The 24,752-nt window shown below is 45.0% G+C and overlaps 1 protein-coding gene across 2 annotated transcripts; it reads right to left on the bottom strand.

Annotated features, from left to right (window-relative positions):
• Positions 1–273: 273 nt before the first annotated feature.
• Positions 274–24,651, bottom strand: ppp3ca (protein phosphatase 3, catalytic subunit, alpha isozyme). 2 transcript variants are annotated; one of them, XM_037467506.2, is made up of 14 exons: positions 24,118–24,650; positions 14,310–14,510; positions 11,746–11,870; positions 11,492–11,603; positions 10,991–11,136; positions 10,753–10,892; positions 5,997–6,074; positions 5,767–5,861; positions 4,419–4,544; positions 4,241–4,321; positions 3,543–3,627; positions 3,239–3,336; positions 1,906–1,956; positions 274–651 (listed from the first exon to the last, which is right to left on the bottom strand). In XM_037467506.2, exons 1-14 carry the CDS (start codon positions 24,170–24,172, stop codon positions 473–475), a joined length of 1,572 nt encoding a protein of 523 aa, XP_037323403.1. In that variant the 5' UTR covers positions 24,173–24,650; the 3' UTR covers positions 274–472. The 2 variants fall into 2 exon arrangements, with proteins under 2 accessions (XP_037323403.1, XP_037323404.1); XM_037467507.2 differs by lacking the exon at positions 1,906–1,956 and having other exon boundaries at positions 24,118–24,651.
• Between the last annotated feature and the right edge of the window lie 101 nt (positions 24,652–24,752).

Below are 24,752 nucleotides of genomic sequence, written 5' to 3'. Positions count from 1 at the left end.
TAGTGAGTGATATATAGTAAACACGTTATAAAACAGTAACATGAATCGTGTGGCTTGGATACTGCAATTATGCCCTCTGTCGGGCCCCGTGATGAAGCAGCAGACACTTGTCAGCAGTCAGAACAACACAACCCCCGACGATTCAGCCTGTAATTGAACTGAGAAAGGGAACAACAGGCAGAAACAACTTTCAACCACACTTTCAGTCAAGCTGCAGCCTTCTGGTCCCTCCTTACCCCCGTGCTCTCTGCCGTGAACCCCCCCCCCCCCCCACCCCCCTCCCCCAACTGTGCAGTGACATACCGTCATGAAAAAAATGACCTTTTTTTCGCCCGTTTTAGTTTTGCTGCAGATTTTCATGTTCTGTCTGTGGGCCTGGTTTATTTCTATGTTCTGAGGCCTGAATTCACGTTTTGGCAATGTCTTGCTGCACAGCGCAACAGCTGCACGGTTCTGAGGCTCAGACAGCACATCACTGGATGTTGCTGTTGTCATCCGTGCCGTTCGCCTCGGACATATTCATCTTCCCCAGGGAGTGATCCACATGGTTCACCCCGTCCTTGCGGGGTGGCATGCGTTCGTTGATGCGGTCGAGGCCCTTGGCCTCCTCGAAGCTGGCGATCTTGTGCTGGGGGGAGAACCCACGGATGGCTGAAGAGAAAAAAAGACACACGTAAAGGCGTCAGGCTCCCCCTTGCAGTGGTACAATCCCAGAAGAATCCTGATATTGTGTCATATAGATTCACCCCTATATTATTTCTAGGTTATTTCTAGGTTCCTATGTACATATTATGTGCCATTCAGCTATCGCTGCAATTTTTGAACTAAAAGACTCATGGTTTTGCCTCACGCACAATATAAAAAATCCAAAACTGAGTTGTAAAAGTCCTTTCCTGACATCTGCATGTACAAACTGCCCCTCAATGCTTGGAACCTTATTTTGTTGAAAACTTCCTACAGATTTTCTGGTGTTTTACACACATAAACCCCCCTCAGTTTAAATACCCAGTGTTCAATTTCAACAGAAAATACATTGATTAGAAGGAAAGATGTCCACAAAGTCTTGTGGCTTAAAGTATTTGTGTTTTTGTTCTAAATGATCTTAAAAATGATGGCAAAAATGTAGCCAACAGAATCCCACTGATTGTGAAGAACAAAAGTCACATTTCTAAGCAATGAATGTGTACCACTGTGTAATAAAATAATACCACCACATATTTGTTCTCGGAGTGTAAATGACTTTCATAAACAGAAGCTTCTTGGTTAGCGAGCAATGATTACGTTTGACACAGCACGAGGACCCGAGGCTTCATGATGTATATTTAATGTAGAAGCTCTGGTCTGTTTCTTGTTCTCGTGCATGCAACACTTTTTCAGAAACCATATGGAGGCCATTTACAAGCCAAACCCAAAAACAATGAATTATTATAGTCATGCATCTCTTAGCAGCACTTGACTTTGAAATGTTTTAATTTATCATGAACTTATCATAAAAAGCTGCTCTCATTTAACCTTCCCCTCAGTTTATATTACAAAATCCAAAAGTCTATTACAATCATAGTTGCTACTAAGCCTCTCTATGTTGGTTTAGCCGGTGTTTGCGTGGTTAGCGCTCCGCCCCCCCCATCCCGGTACCTCAACCAAACATAGAGGAGAACACCACCCTGCCAGTCCTGCTCACTGTGAGAGATGTTTTTCCTCTTTACCACTCAGGCACGCATTAAAAAAAAAATTGCCTTCAAAGCCATACCAGCATCAAAATGTCCCGTGAAATGTTTGAAATGCTTGATGGGAGTTGTTTCTGTGTGAGCTGTTGTCTGCATGACGTGTTAGTGGCAGCTGGCCTCCGGGCAGCAGGAAACCCTGACAGTATGCAGAGGGGTGGAAGATGGCGCAGAGGTTTACCTTCTCCATCCTCATCAGTCGTCTCGATGGCTTCAATGGCTTCAATGGTGGCTGAGAGGGAGGGAGGGGGGGGGGGAGGAGGAGGAGGGCAGCAGGGTTACTCCCGATAAAGCCATGCAAATGTAAAACGCAGCCCCAACAGAAAAAGGTGGCTCATGTGAGGCCAGATGAGATATACACTTGTTCACTGGCAATGCAGCCAAACCTGAGAGGAACGTCATGCTTTTCTATCGAGAGAAAAAAGTGTCCATTTTGGGTCATATGAGAAAATAAAATCTAGATCTATCCCCAGAGAGAGCGAGAGGTTATATTGAGAAAGACAGAGTAATGGAATGAGTCAAGGCAGTAATAGACATAAGATTACTTAATAAATGACTTGCTGTGGCTGTGCGCTCGATATTTTAAAAGTAGTAGTATCCGTGTAGCATTCGACAGTTAGGGTAGACGCGGCGTCGATGGTCGGCGAGGCCGCAGTAACCTTTTCTGTTCAGGTGCTGCGCCCTCAGCGGTGAGACTAACTACCCATGGCCAACGTCGGAAACTTAATCAATCATCTCTGCAGGGTGGGTCATGGTGAGAAATGTATATGGATTCCTAATGACGCAGTGGGGACAAACCATTATGGATCTCCCCAAGGCTCTGTGCACAAGCAGTGATTGATTTCGAGATAGCTAAACCTTCATTTGGAATTACTTTAGATTCAAATGGCTCTTTGTGGATGAGAAAGTGCCGCCGATCGCACTGCAAATCTTCAGCGTTGAACTCTGCGGCTTTCAGCTCAAAGTATAACGTTGAGAAAACTGCAGAGAGGTCGATATATTTTAGCTCAGATTGGGTAGTGTCCAGAATGTGAGTGAACAGTAAAATAGTAAAAATGGGATTTACCTGCTGTTCTGTGTCTGCTGGATGTCTTAACATGGGCATGCGTATGCGTTAAGGCGTTATATGTAGCAAGAAGAAAATTGCTGGATGCCGCTGACTTTGTCTGGTTTTGTGATGGAATTAATGCCGGAGGTTTCACACTATACTTTGCAACTGGTGACAGGTTAATGGAGAAAGGAAACTATGGAAAACCCACATTTTAAAGGCTAAAACACCATGCGTTCTGACTGTACATTGTCAATTCCGGGTACGTCATCGTAATATAAGGCAAAATTGGCGGTTTAAAAAAATGTTTTGCATACATTGTTTTTAAAAAAAAGTTTAAGATTTAATTGCGACCTCAAAATCACAGACAGAAAGAGGCGAGACCAACAGTGGGACAGAGAATGTTAATAAAGAATTGTTACAAAAAAGAGATTGTGTAAAGGCTTACGCTGGTCCTGGTACTCACCACTCTGCAGCGTCTGTTTGCCTCCAGAGAGAACCCCACTCGGCAGCATGCCAGTGGGCGTCAGGCCTTTCAGCGTCAACACATTTTCACTCTCCTCTCTGCAGGAAGACCCAGAGGCAGGCAAACGGGTCACAAAACTTCACTGAGCCCTGATCAAACTCGGTGGCCCTGTTTGGACAGCAGTGTATGCACACACATACAGTACATACACACACACACACACACACACACACACACACACAGGCGTACAGACAGAAACACTCAATGACGCGTTTCACTACTTCCGTTCACACACGCCGTCTACCTGAGAACTGAGAACATTTTGGCCATTTTCCCAATGGCACGGATCTTGTTTCTGATCACCTCCTTGCGTGCTGCAGCGGCATTGGCTGCAAAGAAATCCATATGCATACTGTCATAACAAGCATTTCTGATACAGCGCGTGCATAAGCCTATATAATGCAGGAGAAACTTGTCCTAGGGTTTAATAACACATACAAATATGTTGTTTTGATTCATATGCTACTGTGATAATAGTCACATGTATTGGAAAACACACTGATTATAAGTCATGGGACTCTATACCACAGACTTATCATAGCTACATGTAGTGAATCAGAGATTGATTTAATATGCCTGTCTGATGCAATACACATGTCTTAGTTTTTCTATTGCAATAGACTACGTATTTTTATCTTCATCCTGATGAGCGACACTGTCCTGTTTTATGTTCTAATTTACGCATCAAGGTCACGGGACAATATACAGTATCGTAAGTAGGTGAAGCGGTCGTTACAAGCACATGAAAATCAAGTCATTTCACCCATGATTTTCTCTCATGCCTCTTAGCGAGCTAACTTTTAAGCAAATGTGACAAAAGAAGGGCCAAAATCCGGCTGATCTCCCTCCACGTAAGACCCCTGACTGTATGAAGTCAGGATTTAACCCAATGCAGATTATAAATGATATATTATCAAAGTATATTTTGACAACACTTCTTACCATCAAATATCTCATCTTCATCATTCATCATTAGTTCATCATCAGAGCAGATGCTCAGCACATTCACCAGCATTTCTGTGACTGGGGTAGAAACAGAGGTGAAGTCATCGAGATGACGGACAGTGATGATGATCAAGTGTTAAAAAAAGAGAGGTTTTTCTCTAGAAACACTCGATACCTTTCTCTCCCACAAATGGCAGTGACCAGGTGAAGACGTCCATGAAGTTGGGTAGCCAGTATGGATGTGGTGAGCAGTTAAACTGTCGGATGTTCATGACGTTATTTTCATATTTCAGTACAGCAGCTGTTGGAAGAGAGGAGAAGTAGAAAATGAGAGTCAGTAGAGTCCGATCTGCTCCGTATAGTCCCACAAGCAGCCTGCTAGGAAACAATTAGGCTACCTGATTGATGTTTTATGCCAAAATGTTTAAATACGTTTTAAAAACGAGGATCTTTTATTTCTTTTGGAAAGTCAGAGCTCCATTGATCCCAATAAAGAAGATAAAAGCCCTCGGTTGACAGTGTCTACATTCTTTCTATGAATAGTCTGCGTACTGCTCTGTGATGAAAGTAAAATCCTTTTTGGTGCATCAATAGGTATTTTCTTTTCTTTTCTAATATCTCATAAATAGTCTATTAATGTTGCATGCGACATGTGTGACGGAGGAAAGTGAGACGTTCCACCACTGGATGGCGTAGCTGAGTCCAAGGATCGCTGACACTGTTAGATCAAGAGGGATAAAGCCACATGGAGACAGTCAGCGATGCCGACAGTGCCTCCCACGCTCCCCATCTCCCATGGCCCATAGCAACCAAGACACAGATCAGAGAACTCAAACAAACGGGGGCTCCCTGATGCATTCGTATGCCTCCTCGCAAGCTGGATGCAGATACATTAACATGTGCACTCCAGGTCGGGATTTAAAAAACCCCTTTTAGTAGGTAGGAGCCCACGACAATCTTTTTTTATTATTCATCAAATTGAACCCAAATGCAGTTTTATTTCATCTAACGGTTTGTTCGCGTATCGGTGGGCTGCCTGTCTAGTACACACAGCCATTGCGATGATATGATGTATCTATGGAAATACACAGGAATATTAATATTGGCTGGACCGGCAGCGAAGCGGGGGCCAGCTCTGTAAACGCGTTAGTCTGTCACGGAGTGAGTGATGAAGTTACGCCATTACTGGGTCGACCACTGGTCCCTCAAAATGAGGATGGGCAAAAACGCTTCTCCCATCGGTGACGTCTCTGCCGATCCAGCAAACCCGTGCGCTCGAGCGAGAGGGAGAGGAGTGTTGCCCCCTAGCCCCCCCCACCCCCCACCGAGAGACAGCCATGTGGTGCTGATCGGATCGGAGGAGACGTTTTCCTGCTGATCGAGTAGGCCGACGTACGCCGCGGTGAACACACGCGCTGCGTCGCACACAGCGCAGACGGGAGCACAGTGCTGACAGGTCAACACTCTGAATGAGCAATGAAGCACCTTTTGATGTCACTCGAAACAAAGAAGATGTTTCTGACCTTTGTTGTTGTAAACATCCAGGTAGTTTGGTGCTGAGAAGATGGTAATGAGGGATGGGAACCCAGTGGTCTGACTTTTGCGGTACATCCGGTAGCTTTGGCGGCCAGGTGGAGAGGGAGAGGGAGACAAAGCAGAGCATGTTTTAATATATATGAATATGTTAACGTGTGTCTATTTTTGTTTGAGTGGTTACGTGCTTCTCGTAATTCGTGTTGTAAGGATTACCTACCCGGCATCTTGTGCTTCGTGAGCTCGAATGATAGATAATAGGTTATTGCTCTGCAGGAACTCGCATACAGCTGGATAGCTGGAAAACATTGAATGAAAAAAAGGCGTTCAGAGACATCACTGGAAATGCTTTCGATGAGACTGTAAAATAAAAAATAGCACACACAGAGTGCAAATCCATTACATTAAGCACACGGAATTTGACAGGGTTTTAAAAAATATGTTTATTTCAATCAGGCAACTGAACACCGTTTATACCGCAGGTTACAAATTGCTCTAGTCTGGTTTCCCTCACCAGAAAATGAACAAAATGTACAAATCATGAATGCATCTTCATGAACGACTTGTTAAGGGATGATGCAAGGGTGTGAAAACCAATCCATCCGCTACCTGTTGCAATCAAAAACAAGCTCACCCAGTATACGCTTCCGCCCCCCCCCCTCCTCCCCCAGCTGTAAGCTGACAGGAAGGGAAGCCTGCGAGGAGCTCAGCCAAACGGAGGGCCGTGCACTCGCACATGGCACAACACATGGGCAACCCATTTATACCTCGCAGCGCCGTGTCATTGGTATGTCGGGGCAGTCAGGTCGTAATGTCGCCTCGGGGGTAATAACCTTTTAGGGAAGAAAAAAAACCCGACAATATTCTTTTCCACACCTTTAACGCTGCTGCACCCGAAATTTCACAGCTCCACTCTCCTTGTGCGTCGTGGTGAAAGGATTCTTCTGATGTGAGTATTGACGTTTTTTTTTGTTTTTGTTTCATGGAGTATTCAATTCTGATATGTTCTATCGAGTTGAGTTTTTTTCGGATGGAGATTGTTATCTCGCCACTGGCTGCGAGCCGAAGTCACCCTACATGTTTGTCCGGGCCAGATGGACAATGAGCTGTCCCACAGAGAAAGACGATGAAAACCCGCATGACTTCTTATCTGACGGCTCAGTGGCACAGTGACGGATCAGATACGGAGCAGATGTAGGACCAGAACTTTTCTCCGACGAAAAAATGTAAAAACATAAGATGCCACAGAAAACACCCCGACCTGTGTCACACAGGAGGGACATGTTCTCAGAACTGGGACACTTGCAGCTGCAGTGTGAATGTAGCCTTCCATAGCAGCTCTCCCCACAGTTGTTATATAACACGTAGAAGGTTGTGTTATGTCATTCACTGTATCTTCCCTTCAAACTGTGTCTCTTGGGTTAGAGAGGAGAAAAAAAAAGATGTAGAACTACGATTTGATTAGCTCTTTTTAAAATTGCGATGCCCTCAATTCGGCAAAACCTCAATCTGTCTTCGTTTTACCACGTCCATAATGATTCCTTTATTTCTTCCAGCTGCCGAATTCCATATTAGCATCAGACAAGATCAAGTATCCTCAGATCAGTTGTTTGTGCCAGCCCACTTACATACGATGTTGCTATCAAACATTTGCTCGATTAATTCATCTGACTAACTCTGATATCTTTCCAAGAAATGAATTCATCAGTGACTTCGATAATTGCTCATGAGCTTGAATGAACAATGCATTAAATATGTGCACTAAGCGCTCTGCGCTCTGCTAAAGTGCTAAATGAAGGGCCGATGAAGACGACACTCGCAGACGCATTCATACACGTCCTCGACTGCACTGCACACACCGCAATGTCCACCTGAAGGAGTTTGATGGGACACGTTTAAAAGACGTTGTTGCTCTGCTGCAAGTTTTGGCAAAAAACCTTTTAACCTCATTTTGCTGATTACTGCAAATAGTCAAGACTTTTTTGTTAGGAATTTATATGCCAATTAGTTTTTTTTTTCATCTGTTACGCTGATAAAATGTCATACGATATTGAAAGTGTCCACCGCAATTTAGATTGGCTCGAGCTGAGTCTTTTTCTTCAAATTGCCTGTATCGTTCAACCAACAGTCGTATATTCAACTCAAAGTAATGTACTTGAGGAGAGAAGCAAACACAAGGAGCCAAAAGACATTTTTCCTTCGTTAATGATTAAAGAAAAGACTAATTCAAAATCGCGATTCCATGTCTGACCTTTGACGGATCAATCAAAAAATTGCCAGTCTCTTGTTTCCCCCCCCCGCGGCTACCGAAGAACAAAGTACGCGCTCCCCCAGCCACAGTCCACTTTCTCACAGTCACTGCCATCCACGCGCACATCAAACTTGCACAAGTGTTTAAAATATTTAGGTACTCCAAGGTTTGCACCAGAAGAAAAAAAAAAAACAAGGAGACTGCTGTGCCCTGAGCACCTGGCGAAACTGTGCCATCCTCATCTATCTGGGTCACATGGCTAATACTCCCATGGTGGCTGGTATATAAATTACAGGAATAGCTGTGTTACACCCTGACACGACTGTGCTGTTACTCTTTCCACTAAGGCCTACAGTACACCCCGCTAGAACTGTAAAATGTTATATAACGGCAGTGTTTCTGTTAAAAACACACCTACAGCACATTTCTTACTTTTATCCCAATTATGTTTCACCGTATAGCAACAGAGCCGTTTATTCTGTTCCTTGTGCACGTTACGGGCACCGATGCCATGTGGTAACGCAAAGACACAGATCCCGCTGTACCCCGTGTACTGATTTATTTTTTCGGTCTGCTCCAACGGTATTTATTGATTACTGCGAGGGAACGCGGTGCACACACACACACACACACACACACACACACATTGCTGGCCCCGAGGCTCACATTCCCTCTCTCTACCCTTTGTGAAAACACACAATTATGTGACGGTGAGCCCGAGACCGCGAGCGAGAGTGAGAAATCTGACAAGTGAGTACGAGCGAAGGAGACAGAGAGAGATGGAAGTGCTGTGTTGCGAGTGTGAAACTGAGAGTTTTTTTTTTCTTTTTTTCTCTCCCTTCCCTTACGAAAATCCATCTGTCGTGCTGGTGGTCATCGCGTTCCCTGATATTTCCCCTGATATAAAAAAAACTCTTAAAACTCTCATTACAGAGCAGAATCCCATTTTGTGGTCGTATTCACTGCACGAGAATTCAGGCCCGGGTAGTTGGTGTTTCATTTTGAACAATAATATAGTTATGACAAGTTACGCGTTACGTAAGCCGGCATTATACGGATCAGACTTAATACAGAGCATTGGGGCGTCAAGTAAAGTAAATTGTATATGTGCTACGTGTAAAACATCTTTTTAAACACTAAAGGATTTGTTTTAGTTTTAGTTTATCTCTAAAAAAGGACTATTTCAACAAGTCTGCTCGGTATTCATTCAGCGCAGCACACAAGTGAAATAAGGCTGGCCTCAGTGCGTGTTTGCATGTGCACTTCATCTATTGGAACAATAAGTCACTGTCAGTATAATGCCACTAGTAAAAAAAACCAAGCTATATAGAATTGCTTTTTAATGCATTTCCATTTTTTTCTCAAACACGCACGTTTATTTCAGATGGAGATTTTTCTTGAATTTCCCCTACATGCCTAAAGGAAACGTGCCTCTCCGTGCCGCATACATAGCGCACACTTGGCAAGAGTCGTAATGATGGAGAGGTAAGTTTGAGAGTGAAGGCAGAACAAAGCCATGGGGAGATAGATGACTGTTATAGCAGCATCCTCCACACATCTACAGAATAATCCTCACTAAGCTCCCCTCTCACTGCGACTAGATGGTTTCTCATCACTGACCGTTTAAAAGCAATAAAAACAGAGAACTTAACTTAACTCTTAAACTGCTTCCTTTGGCTTTTTTTTTTTTTAAACTCAAAGCAACAAGCCAATCAGCCTCTGTTTGAAATGTACCATAAAACAGAAATAAGAAAACATTAAATGTTATTATAATATTATAATTATAATGTAATTATTGTGGGGGTGGGGGGGGTCTGTACTGTTTTAAACCTTCATTAAGAAAACTCTCAGCACATCTGCCACCTAATCCCTTGTCCTCGCCTCCTGCAGCCTCTTCCACAGCCTCCCCCCCCCCATCTCCAGGTTGAACAGTTGCATAACAAACCGGTTCCCAATTGGCCTCGCTATTACATTTCACTCCTCTCTCTCACACAGACTCTATTTTTATTTTGACTCCAGGTTCACCGAGATAATCCTTTGTCTGTTGCAATGTGTTTTGTGAGTCAAAAGGACAACCTCCTCCCAACAACAGGTTTTAACCACGATGCAATTTGACCCATTTACACATAGACACGGACTCCATCTGTAGGCTTTTAGGATACCGAAGCGTTGCATCATTCAGTCTCCCTCTTATGTTGTTCCCATTACGGGGTATTTAGCGTGTCTCTATTGTTTGTTTTGTTCTTTTTTGTTTTGCTGAGCTTAAAAAAAAATGGTTGATATCTATTAATAATTTTTTAACATCTATTTTTGATATGACGAGTTTCTGTTGCGAGGCTTCTGGGTACCAGACAAATGTCAGACTGTCCTCCTGCAAACCCCTTGAAGGATTCAGCAAAACCTCATCAGTCTGTGATTATTTATGGTGTTGACCGTTTAAAGCATGTCATTCTATCTCCTTCATCCCCTTCTTTCTCCAAAATACATGGCTTAAAGTAGGAGAAATAGACATAACATACAAACATATTGCTTAGCTTACCGGGTCTGCACTGATTGTTAAAGGATCCACAGAGTGAGCTGCACGCTTTCCATAAACACCAAGTTCAACACTGAGTCACTGCAGCACATTGTTATATTTGGTGTATTTGTGTTGTGGTGCCAATGCTCTCCTGTCGTTTTAAAGTGCCGATGATCCTGGAGGGCCGGAGGAGAGGAAACGGCTCACCTGTAGAAGTAGGAGCAGCCCCGCACCGTGTTGTGGCTGAAATATTCCTGGGTTTTCTCATTGCCAAAATCCTCCAGAGGATCAGCCCACAACAAGTCACACATGGGCCCAAAAGCGGGCGGCTCCTTGAACCGATCCAGCTTCACGTGAGAACACAGAAAGCCGGGTTTAAACACAAAACAACAACAACAACAAAAGTCGACCAGACTTGTGCAGTGCAGGAGCGGTGTGTGACTACCTTTTTAATGTCATCTAAGGTGTGTATTTCAGGTGAGAGCCCACCATGGACACACAGAAACTGCTGGTTCATGAGTGCAGCCAGGGGAAGGCAGTCAAACGCATCCATACATGAGTCGTACACCTGCTCTGAGTACTTGATTTTACCTGCCGGAAGAGAGACGTGTAATGAGCTTCTCAGTCGTAGCATTTTTACGGCAAAAAGGAATCCGAAACAGGGATGTTAGCTGCATCCGATTGATATTGCATGATGCCTAGTTGTTGCGATACGTCTTTTACATAGAACAACACAAAATTACAAAAGTAGCATATTTAAATCATCGCATAGAGGAAGAAGGAAGTTCCGTTTTTTTTTTTTTTTCTGTCATACAGAAGGAACTGGACAGTATCAGGTGTGTTACAAAAAAGTGCAATAGCCTCCACATCACATAGGCAAGACACAAGAGAGACAGTTATATACACAACAACAATACATCTGTAATCAACACTGAGAGGTACTCACATTCTTGTTTGAAGGTGAAATATTCTGTCAAATGTCTACATTCATGATTTCCACGAAGTAAAAATAGTGTCTTTGGATAGAGGATTTTCAGCGACCAGAGGTATAAAACACACTGTCAAAACAAACACATTTTACAAAGTCTTATCCCACGCAAAAGTCAACCAACTGTAATGAATATATGAAGCTTTCATCCGTTTCATCAGTTGTATTTCCACTAAACACGATACAGTAGACGACATTCTTTTGGGTTTTACCTCAATACTGAAGTAGCCGCGGTCCACGTAGTCCCCCAGGAACAGGTAGCGTGTCGTGGCTGGTGATCCTCCCACTTCAAACAGCTTCATGAGGTCAAAGAACTGCCCGTGGATGTCACCACACACTGCGAAACAACCAAAGGGCAGCGAACGTCGCACAATCAAAGAATCCCACGGAACATTTTTTTTTATTTTATTGTGCGTCTCCTTCCTTCTTCTGGCGTTCAGCGCACGTCTGCGGTATCATTTGGTCATTAAAGATTCATTCCACTCAGCAAAACAACAACGGCAGCCTCACTCTGCTTTGAAATGACTATCAAAACCCCCCCCCCCCTTTTTGCAGCTTCTCAAACACACTCACAAAGAATTGGATACAGTTGTGATAAAAAAAAACTCCACATCAGGGATGTTGCTTGTTCTGGAAAAATGTGTTAACGCCGATTTGTATAAAGAGCGCCAGAGATTCCCTCCTCTTATCTGTTGGCTCTGAGGGGGAGAAAACATAAAACAGCGCCCAGGAGAGACGGCGTAGGGAACATTCGGGCTGTACGGGGCAGCGCTGTGTGTCTTCCTTTCATGCTCACAGGTTAGCTGTATAAATAGACACACCGGCTGCAGTTGGTGTTAATATCTGTTCACTCTGCACATCGGTTAAAGGTCACCCATCGTGTCTGATTAGTTTGTCGGACCCTTTGGTTTGTTGGATTCGGCCTTATCTGCACAAACTGTGAATAAACGTTCATTTCATCGCGTTGCCCACAGTCTCTTTGGGTCAGAGGCCGCTGGCTCCACTCTCCATGGCTATTTAGCGTGTCATTTCTTCAGTATCACACTGGATTATTGTATGCAACAGGCTAACCGTGTCCCGACACGCTTCACCTACTATAACAATTATTCACATTGTCACTAGAAGTCTTGTAACTGCAGATCCTCAAATGTTGTATCGGGTACAAACAAGATGGAGTTCACCTTTAACAGTCAGCAGAGCAGCAAAGGAGGCTGTGAAAATGATATTGCTGTAAGAATATGCATTCAATCTGCAATTAAACCCCATCTGCTAGTATTGAAACACTAAAATAGAAATATGATGGTATAAATGCCTCGTGTGCTTAGGTTGTCCTCTTATCGCCTTATTTACGGTCTTTGGGTGAAAGGGCTCAGTCCTCCACAGAGACATGAGAAGTTCTCACCTCAAAGACGTAGGAAAAGCTCGACCCCCCACGGGAGATCCATACTTTTTTTTTTTTTGGAGTGAACACCATGGCTCTGGAGTGCAAACCTACATCTCATTTCCTCACTGCCTTCAATTTTTCATTATCATCTTCCTCTGTCTCCTTCTCTCCTACTCACCCTCCATCTCCTCTCTCTTTTCTGTCTCCCCTATCAGCTCCACAGTGGCCTTCGCCCACTCAAAGCTTAGAGCAATGTGAGTGGGAGACTGCTTGTGTGACTAAAGCAATCAAACACACACATGCGCACATACGTACACGCACACACACACACACACGTAAACACTCGTGGAACACATCCCTGCAAGTAAAAACGCATGCATAAACGCTTAATACAATATAACTACACACACACACACACACACACACACACACATACAGCTGTAAAGACATTCAAACACAACTCCAGCTCACAAAGACGTAAGAGAGAACTCCACATTCACAGATGCCCATACACAATACTGATTATGCATACTTCATGCCTAACACATAAAGCCTCCATCTTCCTTACGCCAGTCGGGGTGAAAAGCTTCTCTTAAAGTCAGTGGGGATTTGGTGTCTATTCGTCTGACTAATAACTGAACTAGCTTCCAAGTAAAACAATAAAAGCTGATATTATTATTAAAAAAGGAATGTATATAAAAATATCATATAGTTTAGGGTGAAGCTGAATCACATGTTTCAAATAACAGTAGCGTTATACTGTGGCCTTAATGCCCTGAAATCAAATGTCTGAAATGCAACTGTTTATATATGGGGAATAGCGCTTTTTATCATTTCAACCCAATAAAACTCCTTCCATTATTCAATAAAAGACTCATCACACGTTGCAAACATTTTATAATAACTACCTACTAAAATTCGTTCAAATGATAAAGCTGTGATTTAAACTAATTCAAATTTCATTGAAGTCACCTTCCCCTAACCTAAGGCACTTTAAAGGCAACTTTTATTGTGTGACAGTTTTTGATACTCAGATGTTATGTCTGTACCACTAAAAAAAACATGTGTGTTGGCCAGTTATGTATTTATGTCATTTTTTCCTTTTATTATTACCTTTACTTTCCTGTATGTTGCACTAATGATGCCCTAATGCTCCATATTTTATTATATATATATATTATGTATACATGTTTTTGTTGCTACTATCCTCCCTGTACATGTTTCTTAACTGTCAACTGTGGGAAAATGCCAGAAAGGTCCCACATCCACAGACCTGACAGAGGTGGAGGAAACATCACACATATAACCACCGCTCATCCAATCTGATCAGGTGAAACACGGTTTAACCGGAACGCCGAGTCATCACAGCGTCCCAGGCTAACGTCTGAATACCTGTCACTGGGGCCTCGATGTCCAGGATGGTCTTCTCCTGGCGCAGGATGGCCGCTCCCTCGTTGATGATCCGGAGAGCCACAGCCTCCTCTACCCGGCCCTCTTTGGTGAGGTGGGCTTTCAGGAGGTCCACGCGGGGCTTCGCTTCGCAGTCAAACACTTCCTTCATCGTAAGGCGGTGGCTCAGGGGGAAGGGGACCGCTGAGGACGGAGCACATGGTGACATTTGAGCACAGGGGACGTCGCGGTCACCACGGCTACCGTTGATGCCGTGAATAATGCAACCCCGGGTGGCTGTTTGGTGTATCGTGAACATGGCGTGGCGTGACGCGCTCAAACAATTCAAACATTGAAATGATATCTTAGTTATTATGAAATGGACGTCATCAAACCAATTTTTTTCAAATAATGCTTTTAATTAAACGGTCTGTAAAAGGTGCGAATCCCTCTGCAGTTATTCTTGCAGTGTCTGCAGTCAAAGTGTTATTTATTTTCTTGTGTTACTTGGTGCAGGTAATGTCTCTTTGTTACGCACACGATTCAACACACTACACCGTGTGGCTCGGTTCAAATATCAATTTAACCTGTCAGTTATCAAGTGGCGCCAAGATAATTGACTGGAAAATATCGACACACAACAAACTAGGAGTTACTTAAACAGGGATTCCAGGACGGATGTGAAGACACTTGCTAAATATTTTTTAGCTCTGGCTACAACTCAGAGAAACATCTGAGCACTGTATTCCTCTCTCTCCCTGGACTGCTGGCGCCTGTGGCCATTAAAATGCACCAGTCACCTACTGTGCCCAACACACTGCCTGTGAAAGTGTGAAATACAACAAGGCATCATTACTTCAGCCGCAGCAAAGGTTATGTATTATTTATTATTGTTATTATCTGCCGCTGCTCTGCGTGCGCTGCGATTTGCTGTCAAGGGCTGGCGTGTCGGCGTCAATCTAATGATCATCTCATTCAGACCATGAGACAAAAAGGTACTCAAGTGCACAACAATGGTGAATGGTAAGCATTATTGTTTAAAAAGCTCTAAATTACCAACCACTCATTTGCTGCGGCTCCCGGCACGCCAGCATAGACAAAATGCAAATAAAACAATGTTCATGCTGGGACCACCTCCAATTTTTAAATGCTAAAATGCTCAACTTTCACCCCCCCGGGGCGAGCTGTGCGAGCCTTTCTGCTGCTGGTGTCAATACTCGCTGTCACAGCTGTGACGGCAGAGTGCTCTTACAGCTCAAACCTGTCTGGATTTGGGGAGTGAAATGGGGCCGGAGAGGCTGAGTGGACTGGTTGTATTATGGGATGAGCAGTGAGCTTTGACCTGGAGCGAATTGAGCAGGACTTGGTGGTGCAGGGACAGGTGAGGACACCAACACACGCTCCCTTTCAGAGGAGCACGTCAACAACCACCGCGTTGCCCAGTATTGTGTGTTTGCTGCACTACAGTATGGTGCGTGGAGCTTTAATGTGAGTGTGCTGCAGCTGCTGTTGAGTTTTTTTTTTAATAGTATTTAGATCTGTTGGCTGCCTTGGCGCTGCTTTATTGAGCTGTAAAAATGGCAGGTTATTTCATTTTTGTTGTCTAGTCAGGCTTGTTGCACCTGCCGCGCTGTTCATAGCTTTATTTATTTATTGTTGGTCATTATTGGTGTGGAAGTGTCTCATATTTATTAACTCTTGTGAGGCTTTACCAAGGAAGTCATTTAAAGTAACGCATTCAGAATTGATAACTAGTTGTTTGCACAAACTGCTTTTTAGTTTCTGTCTATAAAGGGGATTTGTTGTTGCTTGGTCACACAATTATGTTACAGATCCTGCACCTTATTTTGATATTATATTATTTTGAATAGCTATATCATATGGCATTATGATCACCCTATACCACCCTTGTAATGTAAAATAAATGTAATGTGGTAACGTTTACTCTGACCTACTTTTTACTTTTATCTGAGTGCATTTATACCTAAATATTCTAGTACTCTAGTCTCCCCCCCACACACGCATATGTACACACGACACAAGCAGCAGTATCTTCACGAGTGGATTTCAGGAGGGCCGAACCAAGAAGAAGACAAAGGGAGAGTCTCAAAGCTCAGACCCAACACGATCCACACAATCTTTAATATTAAAAAGCTCCTTGGATAATGAGGCGGGCCCCTGCCAGTGTGTTTAATCTAATGGGACAAAAAAATGTTCACAGTCGGCAGTGTGTATCTGTGATTGCAATGTGTGCTTTGACACTTTACCAGCTAGTACACACTCAGCAGCACAGTCACCATTCCCATTGTCTCAAGTTTCAGCGAGGCTAATGTTGTGTGGCAGCCTCACAGCGGGACAACACAACTCTGCAAAATATGTCTCAAATGCAGTGATGAATTTACGGAACCATTTGTATTGGAATTGAGAGCGGTCGAATGAGTCAGCGAGCCACAACGGCACTGACTGTAAAGAATCAGAACGGGAAGGCATTGTCTGAAATACATGGGATTCACATTATGTCAATGCGCAATTCACAAAACACAATTCGTCTTGGACACGGAGTACTCCATGTTTGTTTTCAAACTGCTGGCCCCTCTTTCATACCTTGAATCAGTGACATGAACTGAAATAGAACCACATGCAGATGCTTTGAAAAGGACGAAACACTTTTTTAGGCGGCAGAGGATTGTGACCACTGATTAAACAAAGAAATCCCCCCCCCCCCAAACAAAAGCAGCCCAACAAATGAAAGCAATGCATTTTACAGAGATGTATGTACGAGCTGATATATAGATGTACGGTGAGATGAGAAGCTGACTTCTGCTCAGCACCAAAGCAGAGTTGAACTATGAAATACGGTATGTTGCCGGGCAACAGCAGCAGCAGCAGCAGCAGCAGCAGCTGACTGTTGGAGTACAGCCAGTGCCGCCACAGAAAAACTGCAATTTGCATTGGAGGTTCACATGAATGCTGTCGGAATTGCTCATGCGGCGGACAGGCCGATCACACGGAGGAGCATGAGCCCGTACCGTACTCCCTTTCAATGGCAAAACGCATTTCCCCCCAGGAACGGTTTGTCAGTGTGCCGAAATTCTTACAGAAGAAAGAAGATGGTAGTTTTGCGTTGCTGATGAGCAGCCCTGCGTTCAGAGAGCATAAGAGGCCCGATTAACATACAGTCCACCCAAGTGTCGAGCTTTTAACACAACACACCTCTCCACCAGCCCAGATCCGCTTCGTCCGTGATGTCTTGCAGGTGTGTGTACCTCGCGACTAATGTCAAATGTGCAGAAAGAACCCCCCCCCCCCGCCCCCCCGACCACTGCTCCGGCATCGATAAACTATTTATGTCGACACGAGTGTTGTTGGATCCAATTTGCATGTTCGCCCCTGAAAGCTGGAGTTAATGTTTTAGCCTGTCACGAGGCCTGTCGGGTTTGAAGCCGACACACACACGGCGTCTCGGAGCCGTGCTTCTATTGCTGCGCACTTATTCTTTTAAATGACCAGTTTTTATAGCTTTGCACTCACGCACTGTCACATTATTTTTGAGATAAAGCTGCCGTGACGTATTAGGAACATCGTTTTTCTAAGGAGCTATAATAAAGTAAGATAATTCACAGGTGTACTAAAGGCCTCGTCCCCGAAATAACTGACCTGAATCTGCCTCTCGAGGCCCACAGCGCGGCGGTGACAGTGCTTTGGAAAACAAACCGCACAGACCAGCAGTTTTTCTTTTTTTTTCTTCTTTTCTCTAGATCTGTCTGATCTGTCGTGTTTAAACATGTAAGAGAGAGGAGAAGCAACAAGAAACTGGCTGTGGTTTAGGTTTGAGATATGTATACAGGGATAAAAAAAAACTTTAAGTAGTTGGTAGAATCAGTGCTCGGTGGTTTTCTATGTGCGTCACAAGCAATAATTGTCAGTTTCCAGTTAAGTTCTTTTTTTATCACTTTTCAGCTTTTATGGGTTTTTTTTTTTTTAAATGGGTGTTACTACATTATAAAAGTGGAGAACGAGAATGAGTGAGGGGGACAAGGAAGGTCTAACTTCTTAATTACATTGTGTGCTGATAGCAAAAATCAAACAAATCCATATGATTTTGTTCAACCAGACAAAAAAAGCATCAAGTGTTTCAAATCTTGTATAGAAATTATAAATGTTACTTTAGCATCTTACCAAAGCAAAAGCCTGAGTCAGAATTCTACGCTGGGCAGCATTTACTAATGTCCACCTTTTGTTTGACATATTTATGATGTCAGAAAAACTTGGCCCAATAATTAATCATAGTTTTATTCCTGATCAGGAGCCCAAAACAACAAACTAATAATGTGACTGTAAGGTCTTTCTATTACTACAGGCGTATAGACAAACAATAGTATATCAATTAGATGGATCGTCATTACAGAATTTCCTTTAACTGTATATTATCTGCTGTTACGTCCCTAAACAGTCTAGGGGTGGGGGGACGCAAACAATGTAAAATAATAAACCCGGGAGGTCTTACCAGACAAGTATTTAATGGAAAAGACTCAACAAAAAGCAAATGAAAACAATCTTCAAACGGAAGACGAGCTTGGGTTCCTTGGTCTGCAACTCTATCCACCACCACTCTGGTCCGCAACTGGTCTGCAACTCTATCCACCACCACTCTGCTCACTCTAGGCTCCACTGCCACCACCACCCTCAACTCGGGCTTGGCACTGCCATATATCCTTTGCTGATCAGCTGATCAGCTGCAGCCGCAGGAGTGACGTCACCATCACACCTGAGGAGAATCACACTCACACACACACACACAAACCACACAGCACACAGCAAAACAAAACACGGCACGTAACACTCCCTCCCATAAGAGAAAACCCTTACCCCATCTGCACCAACTTCTGAGTCATCAGAAGTTAATACATCACAAAAATGAATTGTTTCCACGTCACTGATCCACCAGTTCAACCAGAATGTCACTTACTTAGTTATTGTAGCCTCACCCACGGGACAGAGCATCAGCCACAAGGTTGTCTGCTCCCTTCTTATGTTTAATGCTGAGGTTGTAACCCTGGGCCAAGAGGGCCCAGCGCATCAAGCGCTGATTGCTGTTGAACATCTGGGCTAGAAAGACAAGCGGGTTATGGTCTGTGTATACAGTGACTGGACATGAACTGCATCCCACGTACACTTCAAAATGCTGTAGGGCAAGGAGCATAGCTAAGGTCTCCTTCTCGATGGTGGAGTAGTTCAACTGATGGTGTTTGAACTTTGTGGAAAAGAAACAGACAGGATGACACACATCCCCGTCACCATCCTGTAACAACACTGCACCAGCTCCGGTAGCACTGGCATCCACCTCCAGCTGGAAAGGTCGTGTAATGTCAGGCGCAGCCAGCACAGGAGCGCTACAAAGGAGAGACTTAGCAGAGTCAAAGGCATAGCCACACTCATCATGCCACACAAAAGGAACCACAGGACCACACAGTCGGCCAGAACGTGCTCAAAGGGCTCACCACCAGCGGGGACCGGCCGCAGGGGAGCAGGTGGCACAGGCTGATTAGGCTTACCTACCATCTGGCAAGTACTGCAAGTGTTACAAAAACGAACAACGTCGGCCTTCATTCCTGGCCAAAAGAACTGCTTCAAAACACGATCATAGGTCTTGTGTATTCCCAAATGACCGGACCACAAGTGTTCATGAGCCAGCGCCAAGACATGTTGCCGACAATCAACAGGGATCACTACCTGAATAACCGCCCCCCAATCATCCTTTGAATCAGTCGCCGACCATCCTGAACGCAAGACCCACCTACGCATTAAGACTCCATTTTCCACAAAAAATGGCTGTTTACCATTACATTCTGGCTTTTTGACCGCTGACTTCCAACACTTACCTAACGAGGGATCATTTTTCTGAGCTGTAATGAGAGCCTCTCGAGTAAGCGGCAAAGGTGCCGAGGCTTCAGCCAGAAAAACTAGATCTAGAACCTTTTCACGAGGCTCCTCTGCAGTACAGCTTACTGGTCCACCACCCAAGGTCACACTTTCCCCGGAAAGGACAGAAGCAAACAAAGAATCAGATAGGTTAACGTCTTGGGCCTGCTTACGACCCTGTGCTCTAGTGGTTACACTAGCTACAAACACTTGGGGATGTTTTATGGTTAGCTCATCATCTTCCGACTCACGAATGGGGGTGCTCACCACTTCAGGAACCGGATACACCTTCCCACCTGCGATGTCATTCCCCATGATGAAGTCAACACCCTCAATAGGGAATCCTACCCTGGCACCTATTGTGAAAACCCCTGACACAAGTTCAGACTCTACATGAATCTGGTACAGCGGCGCTGGCACAAAACCCATTTCAATCCCCCTTACCACTGCACTCACACCTGAGCTGAGACCGAACGGCAGAACATCAGACAGGATCAGTGACTGCGAACAAGCAGTGTCTCGCAGTATTTTCACGGGACGCCGATCCTCAGATTTCCCTGAAAGAGACACAAAACCATTAAAGATGAACGGTTTAAAACAGTCGTCAGGTACCTCAGGAGCTAGGGACTCCAAGGACTGGACTCTGGGAGAAGTCTTGATCAATCCCACCCCCTTAGGCGGTTTCTGAAGCGACCCCGGCTGCTTCCGCTTCCAAGCGTCACAATTAGCAACCAGGTGACCGGACTGACGGCAGAAGAAACATAGTTTCTCTGGCTTTGGACGCGAGAGCGCGCTGTCATAAGCCACCGGAAGATTAAACTCTTTGGAAGCTCCCCGCGAAGAAGTATCACTCCTTTGGAAAATGGGTTTATGCGTAAGCGTAAACTCATCAGCAAGAGTGGCAGCTTGCTGCAGGGTGGAAACCTTCTGTTCGTTTAGGTAAACCGTAGTACGCTCAGGTACGCAGTTTTTAAACTCCTCCAGCAACATCAGCTCCCGGAAAGAGGACAGATCGGCAACCTTACACGCGGCACACCACCGGTCAAAAAGTATCCCTTTCTCCCGCGCAAAGTCAACATATGACTGGCTGGGTGGTTTTCTAAGACCGCGGAAACGCTGTCGGTAGGCCTCAGGTACTAGCTCGTACGCTTGCAAAATAGCACTTTTAACTTTTTCATAATTGAGCCCATCCTCCACAGACAATGAGGAGCAGGCCTCTTGAGCCTTACCCACTAACTTACACTGCAACAAGATCGCCCACACATCTTTCGGCCAATGTAAAGCAGCAGCGATACGCTCAAATGCACCAAAGTAAGCCTCTACCTCTGACTCGCGGAAAACGGGCACCAGGGAAATGTGCTTACTCACGTCAAAGGTGACAGCAGAGCTGGGAGAAGGCGTACCTGCAGTGGAAATGTTATGGGCCACTCCCAAACCAGCCTGGATTTCCATCTGACGTATCTTTAACGCCGTCTCCGCCTCCAACCTCTTCAATTCTAACTCTCGGCGGAGCTGAAACTCCCTCTCTTTCTCCTCCCTCTCTACCTCAAGACGCATTAACCGTACCTTTAACCTGGCGTCAAGCTTAGATCCAGGAGACGAATCTACCGACATTGGTTCAAACGGTGGCAAGGTGACCGGATGTCGCTCGGCTTCCTCATGGCGAACAACCGGAGTAATATTAACGGCCTGATCTTTCACATCAGGTGCACTCACCTCTTGATCAGGGCCGCTCACGGGTGCAGCAAAAACTCCCTGGCTAACAAGACCATCGAAGACATAAGCCTTTAGCTCAGCTTTTCGGAGGGAAACGGACACAGAAATATCATAATATTCGGCAATTGCATACAGATCCTTCTTCCTACACCTATCAAAAGTACCTAACGTTGGGTCAGACACAAAAGTATCGATCTGAAAAGACGCCATATTCAGGTTACAAGCACAATCACGCTGAAAAACGGCAAGTTTATCGTTTGATTTTAATACACCCAAACTATAGGCACCCCAGCCTTACTTCAAGGTAACAGCCCCCCCTCCTCAGAATCTGCCTAACCACCACTAATCCCTAGCTATCTTCTGGAGTCGTGCCGGGCTCGAGGCAACTTACAGGCAACACATCAGCGGCCGAAACCCTGAAACGCCAGCCCCCTTTGGAGAGCGCAGTCTCCGCCCAGGATTGACTCCAAAAACAATAAAGGCAAAACAAAAAATTAGTGCCCGAAGGAAAGGCTGATTAGGCCAAGCTGGACACTACCCTATCTAGACTGAGGAGAAGCAGTTTCCCAATTACACGCTAGCAAAACAGGGATATATCAAAATATCAAACACAAACCTACCGCCACAGCCAATGATGCAGGTACAAACAAACAAAAGATCCCGGACGAGCCCCCAATATTGTTACGTCCCTAAACAGTCTAGGGGTGGGGGGACGCAAACAATGTAAAATAATAAACCCGGGAGGTCTTACCAGACAAGTATTTAATGGAAAAGACTCAACAAAAAGCAAATGAAAACAATCTTCAAACGGAAGACGAGCTTGGGTTCCTTGGTCTGCAACTCTATCCACCACCACTCTGGTCCGCAACTGGTCTGCAACTCTATCCACCACCACTCTGCTCACTCTAGGCTCCACTGCCACCACCACCCTCAACTCGGGCTTGGCACTGCCATATATCCTTTGCTGATCAGCTGATCAGCTGCAGCCGCAGGAGTGACGTCACCATCACACCTGAGGAGAATCACACTCACACACACACACACAAACCACACAGCACACAGCAAAACAAAACACGGCACGTAACATCTGCTAATAGTGGAAATACAATGTTTGCGATGTTTCAGCAGTGTAGTCAAATGGAAATGTTTCAGAATGCACATGTGTTATTACAACTAAACCAAAAAGGTCTGACTCCTTTTTAAAGGGTAAAAGACCTGTTGGTATTATTCTTAAATGAAGCTTTTTCATTTGGCTTAAACATGGACATACATTGTGCCTGCAGTCATTGTCACATGAGTGTATCTCACAGTGGAAATGACTCAACTCTCTAGCCTAAAGGACCCAGTTGTTAGTGCTGACTGAGCTGCTTGACCATTACGATAATATACGCAATGTGAATATCTACAGGCTCAGTGCTGCCTGCGAATGATCCATAGTCCAAACGAGCAGTGCTAAATGAATTACAGCAACACTGTGAGCACTTCATCATCCTCCATTGACCCAAGTTGTAGCCTCGTCTGACAGAGCAGCCTTCTCCTCATCTACTGATGTGGGTTTTTTTTTTTGGAAAACCTCAAAGACCTTTCCTCGTCAAATTAAAACATGACTCAGTCCTGGTAAAACATACCCCCATTAAATGTCAATTTCATGCACTCTTCCTCTTCCACTGGCCCTGTCAAAGCCTGTGAAATCCTGCTGCATCACTGCCCCGGCTTCCACAAAAAGCTCGGCCATTCAGCTGTTTTTTCTTCTTCTCCTCCTCCTCTCCTCCTCCTCTCACCTCATGCCTATACCAGAGCCGAAGCCAAGATGCAATCAAATCGCGACAGAGAAGAATAAACTATAAACTATAAACAAATGTGTGCAATAATTTAGGAGGGGAAAAAAAAGAATTAAATAAAAAAAATCCTTATTTCTCCGCTGCGCTGCTGCTGCTTCTTGGCGGGGGCAGTGCAGCAAAAAAAACTGTGTTTATCAACATCAAAGCCCCAGCAGCCTTCCCCCCCCCCCCCCCCCCCCCCCTTTACACCATCGCCTTTAACGCATACATGCACGACAGGAAAATAAAGGCCATATCCTGCCAACAACACAAAAAAAGCACGAGGAGCTAAACACTGGGGATATTATGTAATATCTACCGGCCAGAGCATACAAAAGCGCAGGCTGACTTACATTTCACCATCCGATCGGTGGCGGTTAAGACGATGTCCGCGTTAGACATCTTCATGGACAGTTACTGTCTTCGAGGCTGAAGGGGGTTTTTTTTTTCCTTCTCTCCCTTCCTCTGTTTTCGGGGGCTGGGGGCGGCGGGCGGTGTGGTGGGGGGGGGGGTCGTCTAATCTCAGAATTTGTTGTCGAAATGCGACTGATGCTGTGGCATCACTTGGATGATGCGCCCCCTCCGTGCGTCGGTGCTGCGCCGGGTAGGACTGCTGCTCCCCAGGCAGGGATGGATGCTGGATGCTGTAGGAGCTGCTGCTACTGCTGCTGCTGTGCTAAGCTGTTAATGTGGGGGAGGATGCACGGAGGGAGAGAGAGAAGGGGAGAGAGAGACAGAGAGAGAGAGGGAGAGGGAGGGAGGTGGAGAGAGAGAGAGAGAGAGAGAGGGGGGGGGAGAGAGAGATGTGCACTATCCCGACATGGCGGAGAAGGGAACTCCCACGCAAATGTTCCACGGGACTGCCTGATGCTGCCATCAGATGGAGGCTGAGACGGGGTTGCCCCCACGTACGCACGCACGTACGCACGCACGCACGGCGCGCTACGTTTTGGTATTCTCGAAATCTCAGTACGTCGCAAGAGGAGCG

Source organism: Pungitius pungitius, chromosome 16, assembly GCF_949316345.1.
Source record: "Pungitius pungitius chromosome 16, fPunPun2.1, whole genome shotgun sequence".
Classification (NCBI taxonomy): Eukaryota; Metazoa; Chordata; class Actinopteri; order Perciformes; family Gasterosteidae; genus Pungitius; species Pungitius pungitius.
Note: the sequence above shows the minus strand (reverse complement) of the source record. Positions and strands in the feature narration are given on the sequence as shown.